The sequence below is a fragment of the Dermacentor silvarum genome, chromosome 4 (genome assembly GCF_013339745.2).
Source record: "Dermacentor silvarum isolate Dsil-2018 chromosome 4, BIME_Dsil_1.4, whole genome shotgun sequence".
Lineage (NCBI taxonomy): Eukaryota > Metazoa > Arthropoda > Arachnida > Ixodida > Ixodidae > Dermacentor > Dermacentor silvarum.
The window spans coordinates 124,777,916-124,796,489 of NC_051157.2; the positions used below are offsets into that span (position 1 = coordinate 124,777,916).

At 44.5% G+C, this 18,574-nt stretch overlaps 1 protein-coding gene across 3 annotated transcripts in view; it reads left to right on the top strand.

Annotated features, from left to right (window-relative positions):
* LOC119450615 (uncharacterized) overlaps positions 1 to 13,690 on the top strand; it is a 275,138-nt gene extending 261,448 nt beyond the window's left edge. For all 3 annotated transcript variants that reach the window (XM_049666054.1, XM_037714120.2, XM_049666055.1), the window contains exons 3-4: positions 8,331 to 8,465; positions 10,583 to 13,690. In XM_049666054.1, coding sequence (XP_049522011.1) covers positions 8,331 to 8,465; positions 10,583 to 10,805 — 358 coding nt within the window. In that variant the 3' untranslated portion in view covers positions 10,806 to 13,690. The remainder of the gene's footprint in view (positions 1 to 8,330; positions 8,466 to 10,582) is intronic.
* The last annotated feature ends 4,884 nt before the right edge of the window (positions 13,691 to 18,574 follow it).

Genomic DNA, 18,574 nt, shown 5'->3' on the forward strand with positions numbered 1-18,574 from the left:
TGGCAAAGGTCACACTGTTCATTTGCAGTCAAGCAGACTGAAAATTCAAAGCGATGAATGTATACATCATCACAAGAATATTTCGTCCGTATTCACGAAGTAGTTTCGACACGTGAGCAGCTCGTAAGAGGCACTGACCAATCATAATTGAAGAAAAGTTGATACGAAGGAAGACGTCGGTCAAGTCGTACAACCTTGCTCTGTCATTTTAAGGAGGCAGATAACCAACCAAGAAATAAGCTCTTTATTGTTAGAACGTTTGCCCACGAGATCAATGTACAATTCTGTGACGGAAAGCGAAGGTGGTCTTTGAATCGATTGACATGGCTGTCATTGCGTCCCTTATACTAGCTTCATCGTACAGTCTAAACCACCTTCATATATCCGCGTAAGCTTGAGAGCGGGTTACAGTAGACATAGAGGTAAAAAGCAAAGGAAAGACAGGAAGGTTATACCCGGTTGGCTACCCTTGTACTGGTGAAGGGGAAACAAGCTACCTAGTGACAAAGCAGGGAAGAATGAAGAATACAGAAATCTCTGTGGGTGCTGTCACACAGTCTGTGAAGGCGCCACATAATCTTGCACAGTGTCAATGTTGCACTGAGACACATTGCAGACTCACAATTTGTCGTACAATCGCTTATCTCTTCAATATGGCAGCAGCGTCTTTACAGCGGATTTAGATACCTATATCGATTTGGATATTGATGTGCGCTAGACCAAAATACATAGTTCAGTTAGTCCGCGGGCTTGTAGACACCACGATCGTGACAGAAAGTTTTCGCTCACGCTGATCTCCGTGTAGCATGGTGTCCAAGCATGCTGCTTTCCTTGAGTGGGCGCTTGTCCAGTCGGTCAAAGTGGGAATCGCAGCTTGACAAAACCGCTGCATTAATCGGTTCTCCACGTGTTCACTTTGATGAGGTGAGCCCGACTTTATGGCTTATGTGCGTTAACGGAGGTGTGCCTTTGGACGTACATACGGTCAATTTAGTACCTGGAGGGCACGTGTGTACCGATGAATGAGGACAATGAAGTGTATACTCGTACATTAGTCGGTTAGTGGCATGGAGAGACGTCAAGTGAAGTCTCCGTTGCGGCGGTGTTATCTTTGCTAGTTTCAATGTCATTATTTGTTCAGTTATTTATTCCAGTACTACTATTCCTTTAGCGTTTGCTGTAAACATATAAGGATGAAAAAGCCGAGATCCTTTTCACCTCAATCTCTCTACAGCAACCCATGAATAAGAAAGCAGGCCAGAACAGCCCTTCCCGATAGATGTGGCCAAAGCATTCTGGATGCGCGATCAGCGAGATATGGTGAGGGTGTATCTTGCGTCGAGAGAAATGTGATAGCGTGCATCCTGGTAAATGTGAGAAAATGTACGTGACAATACGGTCTCGGCCTTTCGAATTGATGACGTCAAGAGCCTCAAGTACACAACCCTACCTATATCGAACAACTCGCGTGCTACAGGCAAAGCCTGTGAGCTTACTAAATGCAAACATATGAAGCCACGAAGGGTCATGACAGTGTTATAGTGTAGTCAGTAAACGATCAACGATCTGTGCATTATTCTACGTTTGTGCAACCACAAAGCTTCAAAACCAGCGGAATTGGTTGTTCATATTTAATCATTAAAACAGGTAAAGTGGATACACAAGTTATAGAGCTTTACGTACCCGAATGCAATAAGTTTATAAGGCACGCACGCCGTCATGGGCTTTTTTAACCAGCGGAGGTTAAAGCAGCTGTAAAGGTTTAACGTGCGCCAATAGCTATGTACACGGGCGGTTATGAATTCTGCCCCCCATTAAAATGCGTCCGCCGCAGCCGGCGCCAAACCCGCGACCGCGAGATCAGCAGCGTCGCCTTAGCTACTGGCCACCGCAGCGAGTAGTTGAACAGGTGATTAACACAGCAACCATGCGATTACCGGTGCATCACGCACGCTATGGACAGTCAAGCGCAAGCAAGGTAGTGTTAGGAGACCTGGCGAAATGGTTAGGTTTCCATTTTATGCGACAGCCGTATACGGTCGAGCGTCTACGCGTTGGGCGAAATGGCCAGTTCGTGAGCAACCGGTGCGAAGCCAGCGGCGGCGCCATCGGGAGTCCTGGGAAGGGTCCCAGCTGTTGCGCTATCGGGCAGGGCTCCAAAAGCGGACAGCCGGGGGTCGTAAACGATTCGTATCGGCACACGCCCCCTTGTCGATGCGGCTGCGAGGCTATGTACGCGGCCATTAAGCCACCCTGCTCTACTTCGTTGCATCGTCTGGCCGCGCTCATCAGCCGCAGATGACTGCGCATCCGCGCAGTGACCGGACAAGGCCTCGCCTGCCGCCGCCACCTTTTTGGCATAGTGGTGGCGACACTGCCAATGCGGCACAAGTTACGACCTAATGAAAGAAATAGGCGCTGCATTTTTGAGATACGGTGCGACACGGCCTCTCATTGGTACAAGAGGCTGGAATGCGGTGTCAAGCTGCCACCTAAGGTGTCTGATTTTTATTGCGTGTAGAGGTGGTATTACGAGATTACGACGAATCCGGCAGTGTGGACTCTATTGCGCGAGGGAAACATGACTGAACTGTGGTTCCTGTACGCGTGTTCCTGTCCAAGTTGGCGTAACGACATGGCTTTTTGTGTCAGCCGTCTGTATTGACCATCCGGCTTCAAGGATAATGACGGAAAGAGACGTCTGCTCAACTCCCCAGCCCGTGTATTCTAATATTTAGTATATATATATATATATATGTATTGCTACGTGCGTTGTCTTCTTCAATAATGAACATGCTCGCCCGGCGACGAAGAAGAACTGGCCACCTGGTTAGAGCCTGCCAGCTACAATATGGTTACTTAAGTAGTCTATGGTATACTGGAACAAATTTCTTTAATAAATTATAAGGAGCGAAGGGAAGGGACACGCATGGCAGGGATAATGTAATAATTATACACCTTTTCGTGCTTCGTGAGCTGTTCGAGCTGCGCTACGCCCTCGTTAGCTCCGAGATCGGTCGGCCTTGAATGTTGTATGGTACTAAATGAATAGCATTGATCGAAAGAAATCCTGCCTTCCTACCGGCCTGGATGTATTGTCTTGGGGTTTTCCCAAAGCTGCATGTACGATATGAGTGATCCGGTGCTGTAAACTACAGATGAAATGTAGAGTAGTGTGTCATCTCGTATAAGCTAGCGGAACTCCCCAGGAAAGTCGCGCCTGGTAGGACGTTCTTTTTTTTTAGTTTAAAGCACCGCTTTGATTCACGACACAAGGGAACTCGAGCGATCCTGGTTATAGGTTTACATCAACCGGTTATCATTATTGTCGGCTGTTTGTCATTTTATTGATCAGTGAATAGTAAATGATACCTAGCAAAATCCGAAAAAAGCAGTGAACCTGATTAGTTCAACTATGCGTTTATCATTGGAGAGCGCGGAAACGTCTCTGAGTTAAAAGATGGGAAGAAAGAAATGCTGACTCACAGCATCTAAATATTTACTGGTCTGAGAGCTGCTGGTACAAGGCCTCGTCCGGGCAGCTTTGAAAGGATCTGCCATAGAGAATGGTTGCATCAAAAAGCGAACAGAAAACATTACGGGCTCAAAACCCAGATGAAGCTGCTATACGTCGCTCAAGAATCTGTTCTGCGACTATGCAGTTTAGGGGACAAGTTCGCGAGCAACGAGTTCGATGCACCAGCTGATCTGCATTACTGGCTGAAATTTACTTTCGCAGTGTGAATGCATATTCATGTGGTCAAATGTCTATTCCCGAACCAAAGCTTCTTTCATGCAGTCCCGCAGTGGTGAGCATTCCAGGCAATCCAGCGAAAAGTGAGGGACCGAAAAGCTTCGAAGCAGCAATTATGCGTGGTCCATGACCTCAAGCAAATGTCGACGCACCTCGTATACTTTTTTTCACTACAAGTTCTCTGATGAGCCAATCCGGGTGAAGAAGTTTTTTTTTTTTTTTTTTTTTGCTGAGTTCTATTCCAAGGCACCACCACTATAACAGCCGGGGAAGTGACGCTGAAATGCGCTTTTTACCACCCTTTCCGCGAAGTTGGATTTTAAGCACCCTGCATTGAGCGTTCTGATTAACGTAACGAGACTAGATATTGCCTCGTCTCAAATTTACGGCATATTCGGCATTCAAATGAACTTCTTATGGTGATCCTTATGGCCGAGCATTTTCGCATGGCAGATTTCAAAAGAATCGATAGGCATAGTATGAGACTACTTACAACAGTAATTTGATACCATAATGGCACTCGATCGCCACAGAAAACATCGGAGCCCATGTCGCATCCATCTCGGCCTGCACAGGCTCAGACTATACAGGTGTTGCCTTTACGCTGCCATATTTGCTTCGTATCCAACGCGCAGCCTCTCCAGTCAGTGACACGTGCAAAGTTACTGACAAAGTAAAGCACATACTTGTTTCTTGTCGCCGGTGTGGCTCTAAAAGGCAATCATTGACCTATGGCCAAACAAAGAACAGGTCGTAGAGGTAAAAAAGTGGTAATGGGTCCTTGGTCGGATATATAATTTGGAGGACGCTTAAGCTTCGCCTTCAAGAGTGGAACGCGATAGCATTCAAAGATCCTTGACTGTTTCTCACACTTCCCGGCAACTGCTGCTTATGTAACCGTAATGTTTACTGGGAAACGCTGGCGGTGAACGCTATGCACGAAGGCGCGCTTTCAGGTAGAAACGCGGCCTCTTTCGTGGGCCGCCCTTCTTTTATTGTTTGCGCCTTTATTATTGCGATCTGAAAAGATTTACCTTAAAAGGCGTGCGCTGTCGGTGTTTTGTTTCATGACAATTGTTTGGGGGCTGTCACTTTCAAAATTCCGAGGAATAACTTTGTAAAGAATGCAAGACAAAGTGTGAGCAACTTTAGTTGTAAAATATATTTGAAGGGCCTGCGTGGTTGGGGATGAATTTCTTGGCCGCGGGCGCCAATGCCGACGCCATCGCCGGATTTTCTGCGACACGGCGCTCTAAATGCTATCGCGTTAAAATGAACTGAACGAGAAGTCAAGGCCATCTTTTAATTTTATTGCGATAGCAATTATATGGACACTCCAAAGCAGATTTCTGCCGTCGGCGTCGCCGTCATCGTCGCCGTCGCTGTCACCGCCGCCGTCGCCGTTGCCGTGAGGTTCCGTATGACGTCAATGGAGGTGAAATCTTCACCGCGCGCCGCCGAACGCTGTATGTGCGAGTGAAAGGGCGCGAGGGACGCGCTCTTTTAAGGGGAGTGAACCCACGGCGGAGAACAAACGCGCGTTCTGCGCCGTGCTTCCTTAAGGGCTGCATAAATAGGCGTCTCTTTCCTCCTTTACAATCGCCATATATGTAGAGCAAACGCGCCTTCTTCCGACGCGCGAAAGGCGTTGGGGGGGGGGGGGGCAGGGGGAGGGAAGGGAGGTGACGTTTAGCTGTGGCACCAAGTGCCTATTTATATCAGAGGCTCCTACAACAGTCGGCAACCCCGCACGCATTTTGTGCGAACGCGGGAAAAACGCCGACGGCGTCGACATTAGTTCTGCGTGTTGTAGGTGCTGCTGCATGTCCAAGTTTATACAGCTGACAAAGCTACTATCATTACTCCGTATAGCTCTCTACAAATTTGCTATCGCAATTGATGCTTCGCCTTTCAGGTGAAACTGCGACCACTTTTAACCCGCTCCAGGATTCAAGAGTTCAGCCATAAATCTCCATATGGTCGCAAGCTACTCTACACCCTGATCATCTTTGCTCATACCACTATTTTTTTTTTCGTTTTTTCGTTACTTGTGAGCAGAGGCTAATAAATGTGTACCTCAGATCGACCTCTCTGCGTTTCCTCTAATAAATTCTCCTTTCTCTACTTACAACTATAAAGACTACACGCAGCCATGTTCTCCTCCTTAGACAAAGGTCTTTTCTTTTGGTCAGTATGAAGAGAAAATTCTGACACCGTCAAAATTGAAGCATTCTTGATATAGCTTGAACGCGAGTGACCATCGCGGATGATCGCTTGCAATAACCCCGCGAGCGATCACGGATGCATTTGATAGTAAATGCATCCATCAAAATGTTTTTTGATAACAAGGTGTGGCCTTTATTCTCGCCGGTGAAGAAACTGGCATGGGTGAAGAAGTTTCGTCAGAGACAGGCGTAAATTAGCTCCTATAGTCATTTGACCACAGAGAAGAAGATTCTGTAAATTTCACCACAATGTACTCATACATGTACTTATATTTAATCCCAGTGCTCTAGTACTCGCATGTATGGGTACAGAGCGCCCACCATAATGAAGGTTCCACACTTGACCAGTCCAGCCGATGTTTCAGCTTCATCTATAAGAGGTTTATTGTTCATCTGAGTGGTCTAGTTTTTGCACGTTATGATTGATAACTACTTCAGAGCTAGTCTATGCCTTGTAAAAAAGGTCGTAAAGTTCCCAAATAGGTGACGTGTAACCTCGGCATGGCATCTAAATGTATCCCCATTAAAAGGTACGTTCGGGGTAAGCAAGTTTAGCCGTTTTCTGGGCCTTTCGCTTATAGCAAAAAGTTTAATTTTGTAACACAGCTACGTATTACTTGTGACTCTGCATCGCGTAAATAGGAATCACATGTAAGCATTTCAATCTAATATGTCTGCGCCACTCTTTATTCTGGCATTATTTATTACCATCTGTAGACTCGCACCAGAACGTGGAATTAAATTTCAACACTTGTTTTCACATCTTACCAACTCATTCCTCAGCGTTAGCGACCTATGCCAAACCTTAGGCCAAAGAGGCTGCGCTGTTTTGGTCACTTTCGCTACCTATAATGAACTGTGGTACACGCACGCAGACTCCTGTAAATAATCTCCAGCCTTCTGACACGAACGACGACGCTATCCGATATACGAATGCCGAGCTTCTTTTTTTTTGCCTCCATAACCGATATTTCCGGCTTAATTGAGCTATCCTTGGTGAAACTACTGCGCCCAGCTACTTGTCATTCGGAAGTGCGGTAGCTGTGTGCGGTCTGTATTTGTTCTCTTTACGCGTAAATTCGTTTCGAACGCACAAAAGCGCGTTACTCGGAAGCCAAGCTTTATTTTGGATTCTCGCCAAATAGAAAACTGAGCGTTGACCGACGAAGTAGTGCCAGTAAGAGGCATCTCTGTATTGCGTAATCGAAGAATAAATCACTACATTGCCACTATAGACATAATGTCGACTCACAAGTATCTTTGAAACACACATGCCAAGACACAGAATAAACAGGCGTACGATATTGAACAATTTCATTGATTTATCTTTGGTTTACCCCTTCATTGTACCACTGGGTATGTCTTCATTTTTGGTCTACCTTATAATATATAATTAACGAGAAGAAAGGAAACCGAGGAGGGGCCTCCCGATGTTTATTAGTCATATCTTGAGAAGCCCACAAACAAAGACACCAAGAACAGCACGAACCCACGTGGGTTGGTTCGCCACCTGTGGCCAGTAGTTTTATCATTCATCTGTATTGCCAGTATTTTATAATTTCTTGAATTCAATTAATCGGTACAAGCAATTTCCGCTATGCTGTCTTTGGTGTCTTTGTTGGCTTCTCATGACATGACTATATATATATTGTACTGGGGAATATGTATGCAAAGCTGTGAGCACTGCCTTCGCTTCGGCGCGAGACCCGAGCTCGAGCTGCTGATACGAAGAGTTAGGACTGTGCATACAAAGCCACTTGCGATCCCTCGGACAAGGTTCAATAAATCCCCGTTTCATTTGGTGGATGTGCTAGGTAACCTCGAAAACTGGAACTTCGAAGTCGGATGCTACCCACTGCTAAGACCATGCCTGAGGACACCACCCAGGAACATATGCAATTGATTATATATATGATGCTAGTCGAGGAAGAAGTTCCGAAGAAGCTGCAAATGGATATATATATATATATATATATATATATATATCCGTTTGCAGCTTCTCCAAACTTCTTTGACTGGCATCATATATCGCTTTCCTCATGGCTACACAGAAAGCTAACAGCTGCACAGGCGACAACATCTTGACGCTTGTCAAACCGCTGTCGCGTCGCGAACTCAATAAAGCTTCGCACCATTTAGATTCCACCATTGCGTTGCTGGTGCCTGTTTTCTGCTGTGAGAATGTCGACTGCATTTAGCCAGAAATGCTCAGGGGTAATTGGAGATTGCAGGGAGAGGCCTTCGTCCTGCAGTGGACATAAATATAGGCTGATGATGATGATTACTCAGTGGGCCTCGAGCTGGACCTTTTTACATGCTACATTTTTTTTTAATTTCCTCTCGCCCTCCAGTCGTGACAGGCGCAGTGGCATCTCTGACCAGCGGCTGGCCGAACTCGAGACCCTGGCTGGGCTCAAGTCCCTGCGGCACCGGCTCAAGGGCATCACGTTCCCAGTTGCCTACGGACTCGTCGATCCAAACAAAATGTAAGTGCCTGGATTGCTGTCTATCATACATTTTATCTTAAACTCTAACTCTCTGTACTTCCCACTCTAATTTGCCTTTTTATGTCGCTTTTTTTACGCTTCCCTGTAAGTTGATGAAGAAAAACAAGACACCGACCACAAAAGGCTTAGTAAAGTTAACGTTTCGGTTCTACAGTACACAAGATCCTTGTTCACAGATGGGCCCATTTGGGAACGAGGCTCCCGTGTGGGAGCCGACAGGCAACTTTACTAAATCTTTTCGGGTCGGTGTCTTGTTTTATTACCTCGTGTTCCATCTTGATTCGACTGGATGCCGTCTCCGTCTAAATGTCATTCCTGTCATTTACGTTCAGAAAAACATTCACTCTTTCAATTTTTCTTTGTTACCAAATAAATGCTGCTACCCATTCTTCATCAAATGAGGGCGCTTACACAGATGTACGTGGGGATTAATCAGAAAACCTTTTCTTACGCAAGAACGTTGCCTTAGAGGGCCGAGTTCGTCTGCCACTCAAAATAGCCGTCCGCATGAAAACAAGATCATCATCATGGCGATATCCAGTTGCAGATATCGCCATGGTCAATTTTAGTGAAGTGACAAGAATTCCTTGACTGAGACCTTCCTTGGAAAACTTAAGCGTTCAGACACGACCACGCTGCTTAAAATCGGTACCATTTCAAACTATGAAAACTGGCTAGACAACTTCGTCGTGGTACACAGAGCGCGAGAGCGCAGCACTGATGAACGCCACAACCGGGTTAACCTTGTGCAACTACATGAATGACAAGTAAAGATAACGGAGTGTCGGCGCACAGTTTTGCGAACACTTATCAGATACATCACTCCACCAGGTGCGTTCCGGAATCCCTGGGATGATCATGGTGCACAGTTCCTACACTTCCCGTCTTTGCATCTTCCCGTATATCTCTTTTGATCTGAATACTCCTCCCGTTCACCCGTATCACCAATGTTATATCCCTACTTTATACATTCGATAACTCGTTTTAAAATGCCATAACATTTTTCAACGGCGAGGCTTTCTTAACGAGAAACCCAAGTCACCTTTTTGGTAGTTTCCTGCTGCTCTATGTTTAAGCACACCTTCTGCCTTTAATATTGGTTCCTTCAGCTTGCCATACCAACCCTTGGGAGTCTTTTCTCTCTCTCTCTCGATGCTCAATATACACGTTAACCGATGTAGAGCTGTCATTAAAAGTGATGTAAATAGTACTACGAACAAAGAATCTAACTGGGTAAATTCTCAATGATATTCACCGACCAAGACTATTGCCTGTTATCGCAAGTAAACTATTTTTCTTTTTGAAGAAGGCGAAGTAAGTGTCCAGTGCTTATTCAATGCGGTTAACATACAGTATGGTTCACTCTCGAAAGAAACAATGATAAATTAGTACACCGCGATGGATTATAGCTAGAGGTGGTATGAAGGCTTGTAGAATTAAAGAAACTTACTGAAATTTGAGTATACTTGGCATAGTTAGAGCGCCGTCCGCACGCAGGCACACACAACACACACACACACGCACGCACGCATGCACACAAAAGAAAAGTGGACAGTGGAGAAATGGCACTGCACATTCTTTATTCTATAACTTCACCATAAAATACGTTGAACTGGCACCCGCATGAGCAACTAAGTTAACAGAAAAACGTAAAACCACTATGTGTGCATGCGCGTACGTGTCTGCCTAACGCGTCGTATCAGTCCTGTTTTCCGATTAAGTTTAATGTAAGCTGCAGTCTCATCCACTTGATTAACAGTTGGACGTTCTTCTTGAAGGTATTGTGCATTCGCGAGCGCAAGTCTGAGGATAGCCGACGCCACAAAACTTGAAATTTTCTTCCCAGCCTGGGCACGGAGGTTAAAATCGGCACAGCCTGTGTGTGCCTGTTTGGCCAATAAAATGCATTCAGACAATTTAGCGTTGCAAGGCTGTGCTGCAAGATATTTTAAATTATCGCTTTCGCCATCCAGTTTAGCTCCAGACTGTACATATGCTGCGCATTGGGCAACCGTAGTGGGGTCTTGAGGTTCAAGACAGAGACTGTTATTCGTAAACGACGTAGCAACTGGTCCTTTTCTACGTGGTGTGCGCAGCGGCAAGAGGAAGCGTTCCTTCGAGTCCCTGGAAGATTCCCAGCAGGCGCAGCCGCAGTCCCAGCAGGGTCGCCAAGCGGCTGCCACAGATGCTTCTTCCTCGTCGTCCCTCTACCAAAACATTGTAGACGACGCGGCGCTCGAAGACTACCTGACCGGACTGCCCACGCCCGACGTGACGGCGCAACGGGTCCGGTCCCCAGACCAGCTCCTCAGGATATAGAACGGTCCCCTTCGTTTCTCAATCTCGCCTATCCTTTACGACACCCACATCGACGCCTGTGTTCAATACTCGCTGTAAGACGAACATGCTCCCGATTCGTCTATTGCCCTCGTATGCTATTCGTTCAGGTGATGGTGCTGGCGTTTACGCATCACAGTGGCTATTAAGGGGAGCGTAGAATCTATAAAAAAAGCAACGTACACTACTGAAAAGCACTTGGCTTAGTTTTCTTATGTAAAAAAAAGAAGAAAACAAGAAAGATGACCAGAGCAACCCTACTCCGCCACTATTCTTGGATAGTTGACGAAATGACGATAAAAAAAAGAAAAAAAAAGACGAGCACAGTTCTAGAGAGAGCTGGCGGTGATGGTGACAAGTAAAAATAAAATGGGAGCAAGGTTAGCGATCAATGAAAACTCGATATCGCAAGCAATGAGGGATTGACGCGCTCAACACGTTTCCTCAGACGAAACAGTCAACCACGCTTCTTATAGTGCTTTCTGGGCACAATACACTCGCAGTGTTCCATGTTTCTTCTCTTTTCTTTTTTACCACTGCTGTGCTATATTTTCTCGTTTCTTTGTTTCCTTATGAATATGTTGGTTTGAATGACATGTGACGCTTTATTATGAGTGCCTTCCAAATTGTCGATGATGTGACCAACACCAATTGTGCGGCATGGTAATAAATTGTTATGTCACCAAAGCATTGACAACCGGCGCCATGCGAAGAGGGCTACAGGTATGCATAAGAATACGAAAAAAAAAATTTGTATTGGGTATGAAACTTTCGTAGGAGTGCTTTCACATAAAGTTAAAACGCACGCACACCCCAATTCCATGAGCAAATTTAGCCGGTCTTTAGGCGTTACGATTCTTCAGAACTGACAAAGCGATGAATAAAGCGTGATTTCAAACGGCTTTTCGTTCGTGCTTTCGACGGAGTAGATGCCACGTTGTCTCGTGGCTTCTGGAGAAAGAGGTTTGAAGATGTCTCGGAGTATATTGAGGTTGCCAGACATTTCACACGCATTTCCTTATATTACACACATGCCATGATAAACACTCCGGCATTGATTGGCTGCAAAGGAAGAGTTAGCTGTCTGTAGCGTACGACAAAATAAAGTATTAGCTTCACCGGCACGTTATATTTGGTAAATTGAACTCGTTAAGCGTAGAGTGCCTCACCGCAATAATGTCATCGTTGCTTTGAATAAATGAGTAACTGCTGCAAACTTTGCTGTGAGAATCACTGGGGGTGCTTCTCGTACACCAGCAGGGCGTATAATTAGTGGATATCTGCATAACTAAGCTTTATAGCATCGCGTAGTATGTAAAGCAATAAGGCTAAAACATCGGTCCTCGAGCGCTAATGAGAACATGTGCACTACACCCCCATTAAACATGCAAGAAACGGGGCATAATGTGAAAATACGTATAAACGCTCCTCCTTTATTTTTCCCAGTCGCATTTTCAATATGTTAGTGCACCGGGGTTAGGATTATAAAGCGTTCAGTGCCGTCGACTTTGATACATTTATCAAGAATTTCCCACAAGGCGTCCCAATCGGAATTCGTGGGGATGTGTGTTTCTGCATTTATACAATAAAAAAATTGTACCTATACAATGTCCTCCCAACATTTTCAAAACTATAGTAACGCCCCTTAAATGTTGTAGCGAAACACGAACCTCCTTAATGCAGCTATATAATGCTCACTTTCCAGCGATCATAACAGCTCCAGAACGCATGAGGTGCGCACATCAGTGAATCCTCGCTGCAAGGCGTACACTCAAGCATTGTCGAACGTCGTTTAATAATGTTCCGTCGTCACGTTTCCTGAAACCAAATTTTTTTTGTGCACTTTGTAAGAGCCCTGGCACGGGCTGGATACAGCTCAGAGCATAGTTATAGAAAATGAGACATCAGCAGTGCCCGTTCATTGGAAAAAAAAATATGACACAAGGCTTGCGAATTCGGATGCAATCCTAATAAGAGGCACTCAATATAATCCGTGAAGGAGTTACCACAAACGTAGCTAAAGCGGACACATCGTCGGCACGGGGCACAACTCCTGATTGCATCATTGAGACTTTTTTCTCTTTGCGATTCCTTCCAATTAGCCCTCAAAGACGGGTTCATGCTTGTTTATCAGGGCGGCTACGCGCGATGAACTGAAAAAAAAACGCAAACAAATGGGGCATGCTTCGTAACGCTTACAAACCCGCAGTGAGATGTTTGTCAGACTGTCGTCGACTTTGAGTGAGTAACTTATGATGCTACGTTACACGTTAACGTTTCTATCCCAGATGACTGTACACCTGTACGTGCGATGAGTGAATTGAACATATGCTTTCCATTAAACCCCCCCCCTCCCCCCGCTAATCCTCAGTCGCCTGTCATTGGGTGTTTTGTGCAAGACGCTTATGATGATCTCACTGTGTTATGCTGTACATTGTGATGTTTTGAGTTTATATTTATTGAATATGTGTTGCGCTGATTGCGTGGAAGTTGTGGAGCTGTTCATTTTCGAATCACCCGGAAACCCCTTTTAGCAGTTACGAATATCAATTGGTGATGTCAGCGCGCGACGTCGGAGATGACGGTACAATATTCGTTGTCGCTAGAAAAGAAAAAAAAAAAGAGCCGCGACTTCTGTGCAATTTACTTATTAGTTTGACTTCCACTATGATATTTATGAAATTGAAGAAGTTATTTCATTGTATTATATACATTCCTTTCGCCCCGTCACTGTTGTTTCTGTAGAGTGCAGCATGCCTTTTCTGTCCTGAGCCGCATTTTGTAAATATAGGTACTTTTAGAGAGTTCTACTCAGTGTTGGTGCCGATTAGGATCAGTGTTGCCAGAATAAAATGTACTGTTCGTCTGTTGAAGCAGAAGTCTCAGTCTATCTTCTCTTATATGCCTGTGTTTCAGCAATATTCTTATCTCAGAGATACGACTCTACATTCAGGCACGCGCCAGCGACGACGTGAGTTCACGGCAAAGCTGCTGACGGCAGATATTCCCACATATCATACGAAAGCGTGGTATTGCTTTACATTCCTGCTGTCGGCGTTGCTGGCTAAATTGTAAATCTACGCAACTGGCTGCAGCTCCATCAATTGTAAAGCGAAACTTTCTTTGCTTACATTCGCGGGTTTGGCGTGGCCGCCTGGCTTTTGGATCGATCGCTATCTCGCCGGTTATATTTGTGATATATATATATATATATATATATATATATATATATATACACAGAAAGGCTGTACCAAAGCACCTGTGAAGTGGATCTTGTAGCCTTTGTATGGCTGGTCTCTGTTCTGCGCAAGAAAAATATAACTTGCTACATTATACTTGAACATATAATGTCGGCTGGCAGACACTTATAAAGAACACCAATTTCATAATGGAATGGCGACATATATTTACCGAACTGTTTGGTTGAAGACATATTTTATTTAGTCACTCGATATGTAGGGGTACTTTGTGTGTACCCGTTCTTGGGCAATCCTCCACCATACAAGCATGTCCCGCTGGAATAGCTACATAAACCCCGCCCCCTCCCCTAATCCAAGGCAGGATAAACGAAACCAAACCAGTCTTTGTATAGCATCAAATAGTCAGCACCAATCACTATAGCTTCGTTTCGCATAGATTTCACGATGTGCTCTCGAGCTGCATTTTTTTGGGCATGCATCAAGTACACATATATGAACTTTTACAAATTCCTACCTAATTTGAACGGCCCGACTTGCGACTCCTATAGGTGCGATGAAATCATAGAGCACCTTTTGCGTATCTGTCATTACTTGTTATGTTCTCGTTATATATATATTCAATATTTCGGTGATTCTCCACTCCTTGTATAAACTTACGAAACATTTCAGTTGGATTTTTTCCGCCATAAATATAACTTATTTCGAAAGACAATTCAACATCGTACATTACTTTTACAAGGCTACATCTCTTTTGTTAAATGTTTTTATTGGGGCGAATAGCCTACTTGGCTGCCCTATAAAAATGTTTTTGTCATCATAAAATTTAGCTGGCAAAAGCGGGAAGCGAGGGCTTCCCGCTTTTCACCGTCAACTTGATCCACTGATTGCCATTCAGGACATCTTTTTTTTTGCATTATAAGGAAGGTGGTTGCAAAATTGAAAAGAAGGCTTAGGAAAGCAATTGTAATAGACGTCACAAAAATGGCCTGGAAGTTTACTTGGAAACCGCATGATAAAGGAAACAGAGTAAACAACTTCTCACGGTCCTTTGCATTTGCATCTTCCCACCACCTTCTACCGGCCTGCCCTGAAAGTGACAGTACACTTAAGCCAAGAAAACGTTGTCAAACTCTCTCAAGGGTTAGGATTGGGGCCATTTGCATATTCGCGGTGCTTACACATGAATAAAGGAGAAGCACTCCATAAGGTTTTTGCAAGCTTCCTTTTCGAAGCGAAGCGCGAATTCACAGGCTCTATTTGCTTAAGCAACATAAACGTTCTTCTTTTCGCTACCGGGGCTCATCGATTTTCCTATCCAGCTTTTAACACAATGCTTCAAAGTTTACAAGCGCAGTTTGGTCTTTCCAGCTCTGTATCGACATTCAAGGCACGCTGGTCAATACAGCATTACAGTAATGCAAGACGCGTATTTTTTTTTCTCTCGAATACTGCAGCTATAACGTATTTTCCATTTCCTGGCTAGGTAAGTCTAAAAAAAAACCGGCAAGCTTTTCCACTGCAAAACAACCATTGCAGGGATGTAAAGGAGTTTGCACTTTTATGATAATGTACATAAATAAGGAAAAAAAACACTCACGTGGTTTCAACATGTGACAGTGACAACACCGAAAAGAGTGGACAAAAATCACAAAACACTTAGAGAAATAAAAACAATTCGTTGTTTGAATAAATTGGTTCTTTCTAGAAACAAGTGAACATATAAGGGAAAAGTAATATATAATAAGCAAGAATCAAAACGTGGAGCTAATGGTGTACGCGACATGTTCTTTCACAGCTTTTCTTCAGTGCTAACAGCACGTCTAAAGACTGCATTCACACTGTATTGTAGGATTAAACGGACCTCTAATGGGCATAATAAAATATTTTTACCGCCCCCTGGCGCCAGTTTATGCCTACAGGAAAACTTAGTGCCTTCTTACAATGCTCTGTGGCGCTTCCGGAGCGCTCTGAAGTGACCAGGTGAATATCATGTTTAGGCGGGAAGCACTGCAGTGATTACACAGGCGGTAGTCGCCGAATTCCATGGTAGGGATTGGAGTAACCCACAAGCTATCATGGTACATTCTTTCAGGGAGCTCCAGAAATTACTACAATATTCCAGGACAACCTGGTCACAAAACTTCATCTATCCAACAGCGGATACGCCAACTATAGCGCAACACTGCAACAACAAGAGCACGCCTTGTTGATGGACGAAAAGCCGCCATCAACAACCTAGTAAAAGCAATGACAATAGCACCTTCTCCCCCTTCCCCTGGGCTCTGCCAAATCAAAACTCCCCAAAAAATGCACAGATAAATGCAACTGACGCGTTCATATAGTTGTCTTGCTTCTACGTGTGACCTGTTAAAATTTACGTCTATCTTACTGTCACACATACAGATATAAGAATTCATATCGACATCTAATGCCTCCTACCGGGAAGTTACTATGCTCTCTATCGCACTTGAAAATTAGGTGGGTTATTTCGTCTCCCTACAAAGGACGGAGATGCGGTATATAAACCTTGCACTCAAGTGCAACCCCGATTGCAAACTTTACTGTATGCAGACGTCTTAGCTACTCGTCGTCTATTGACGTTGCTTCAGCGAAAGTTACGGGTTTTCGATTATACATTCTCATTGCGTTTTGCCTGCGCTAGCAGAACGAATAATTGCACACGCATGCCCTCCCACTCCTGGCTTCACGCATCCAGAACGTTCCATTAAAATGGTGGTACTGCAGTACACATCACCGAGGGCGTGGCGTTCCAGCTTTGTATAACGTGTTCGTGAGAGAGTACACGACGGGAGAGAGTGACGTAGAACAGTGCACTTGCGTAATCCCGCTTTTTGTTGACCGAAGTAAGCTGCTTGTACAACTACAGATTGCCGGAATATCAGTCAACTAAGTACATATACACACGCAAGGGTTAGTATTAGTAGCTTAGGATCAGCAGCGCACCTGCTGGGAAACGAAGAAATTTTATGCAGAGGTTACGCTCCCGGCCACTTGACGCAAAGACGGTGACCGCAAGGGAGCTTCAAAACAGCAGCTGTTGTCTCTTAATTGAGGAAATTGAGTGCAGTAATGACACGCAGCCGTAGAAAGTAGCTACAGCGTTGTGTTACCAAGCGAAAGGTCGGTATAGTTCAGTTTGGCTTCATTCTAACGGTGGCGCAATGCCAAAAAGTCTACAGTCGAACACATCTACAACAAAAATCATTTATATAACAAAGGATTGATTATGTCGTCGCTGAATTCACATCTTTCGTATGTATTGTAAACACCTCTAAAACAAATTTGTCTGCACAAGGAAGACATTAAGGCATTCACGGCGGCTGATTTGTTAATTTACAACGAACGCCACTCCAAACAGCATACAAGGCAACTCTAACGACGCACTCGGGAATCATTCCGATGCCACATAGCGAGTGTTACGGTGCTTCTGCACTGCTCCAGCAATCGCTCAACTCATATGCTGTTGTTATAACAGAACAGCGGGTTCGACGTCTGGCGAATACGTCGCGATTGATGACGACGTGATTATGTAAGCGTAACTGATGATACACGACGTCATCAAAGCCATTTAGGACCGAAAGGACGCGAATGCAAATGAAGCCACCATTGAAGAACCGGTAAACGAACCCAAATATTTGACCGCGAGCGATTTGATATCAACACTCAACAATGTGAATTTTTGCCTTTCTTTGCCACCGCTTTTAGTCGCAAAGCATGCGGAGAACCTGTGTGAAATAAGGTCAGCTGCAGTCGAATATTGCGTCAAAAGAAGTGTGCACAAAAAAACTTTACGACTTATTTCACTAAGTCCCTCTTCAATTTGATAAATAAAGGGTTTCTGTTGTTGAACGTGCTCGATTGGTGTGCGATCCTTATAACGAATTTACCAGTATAACGAAGAATTTAGAAGGTCCCAATCATTTCGGTTTAACATCGTTTGACTGTATACAGAAATTGCTGTGGCTTTAAGTAATAAAACTAACAATTACTCTTGGAATCGACAACGCAGTAGATAGCAGCTCGCTGTCTCAAAACGCGTATTTCCACACAATGAGGGGTATAGGGGCACAACAAAATGTCCTGCCCTAGTTAGGAGTGACGAAACCACTTTGTACTATAAGAAGCTGTACACGAGTTTTGCTCCTTTATGATACAGCCACGACCGATGTAAGTAGAGGAAGCGGCAGAGTACAAATTACACAATGTACCCGAGTAAGCTTCTGGAATCGAAGCATACAGTCAGAGACGATTAACGGTCCAACCTTCAAACGTTTACTAATTTTCGCGTCACCTCCCTTAAGTGAACAAAAAATGTAAACACTATGTTTTAAAGAATTTTATTAGCAATAAAATGTTTATTCTGATCCTTTCTCTCAGTGGGTGCTTTATTTCTCTGCCGAAGGAAGAAATTTCACTTGTTTTGAGACATAATTATATCTTAATCTGTGATAAAGCGTAAGTCGGCCTCCGCTTCTGCGTATTCTCGGTTCTCAAGCACAGCACCCAGCGTAAAGAACGCAGAGCAGGAGC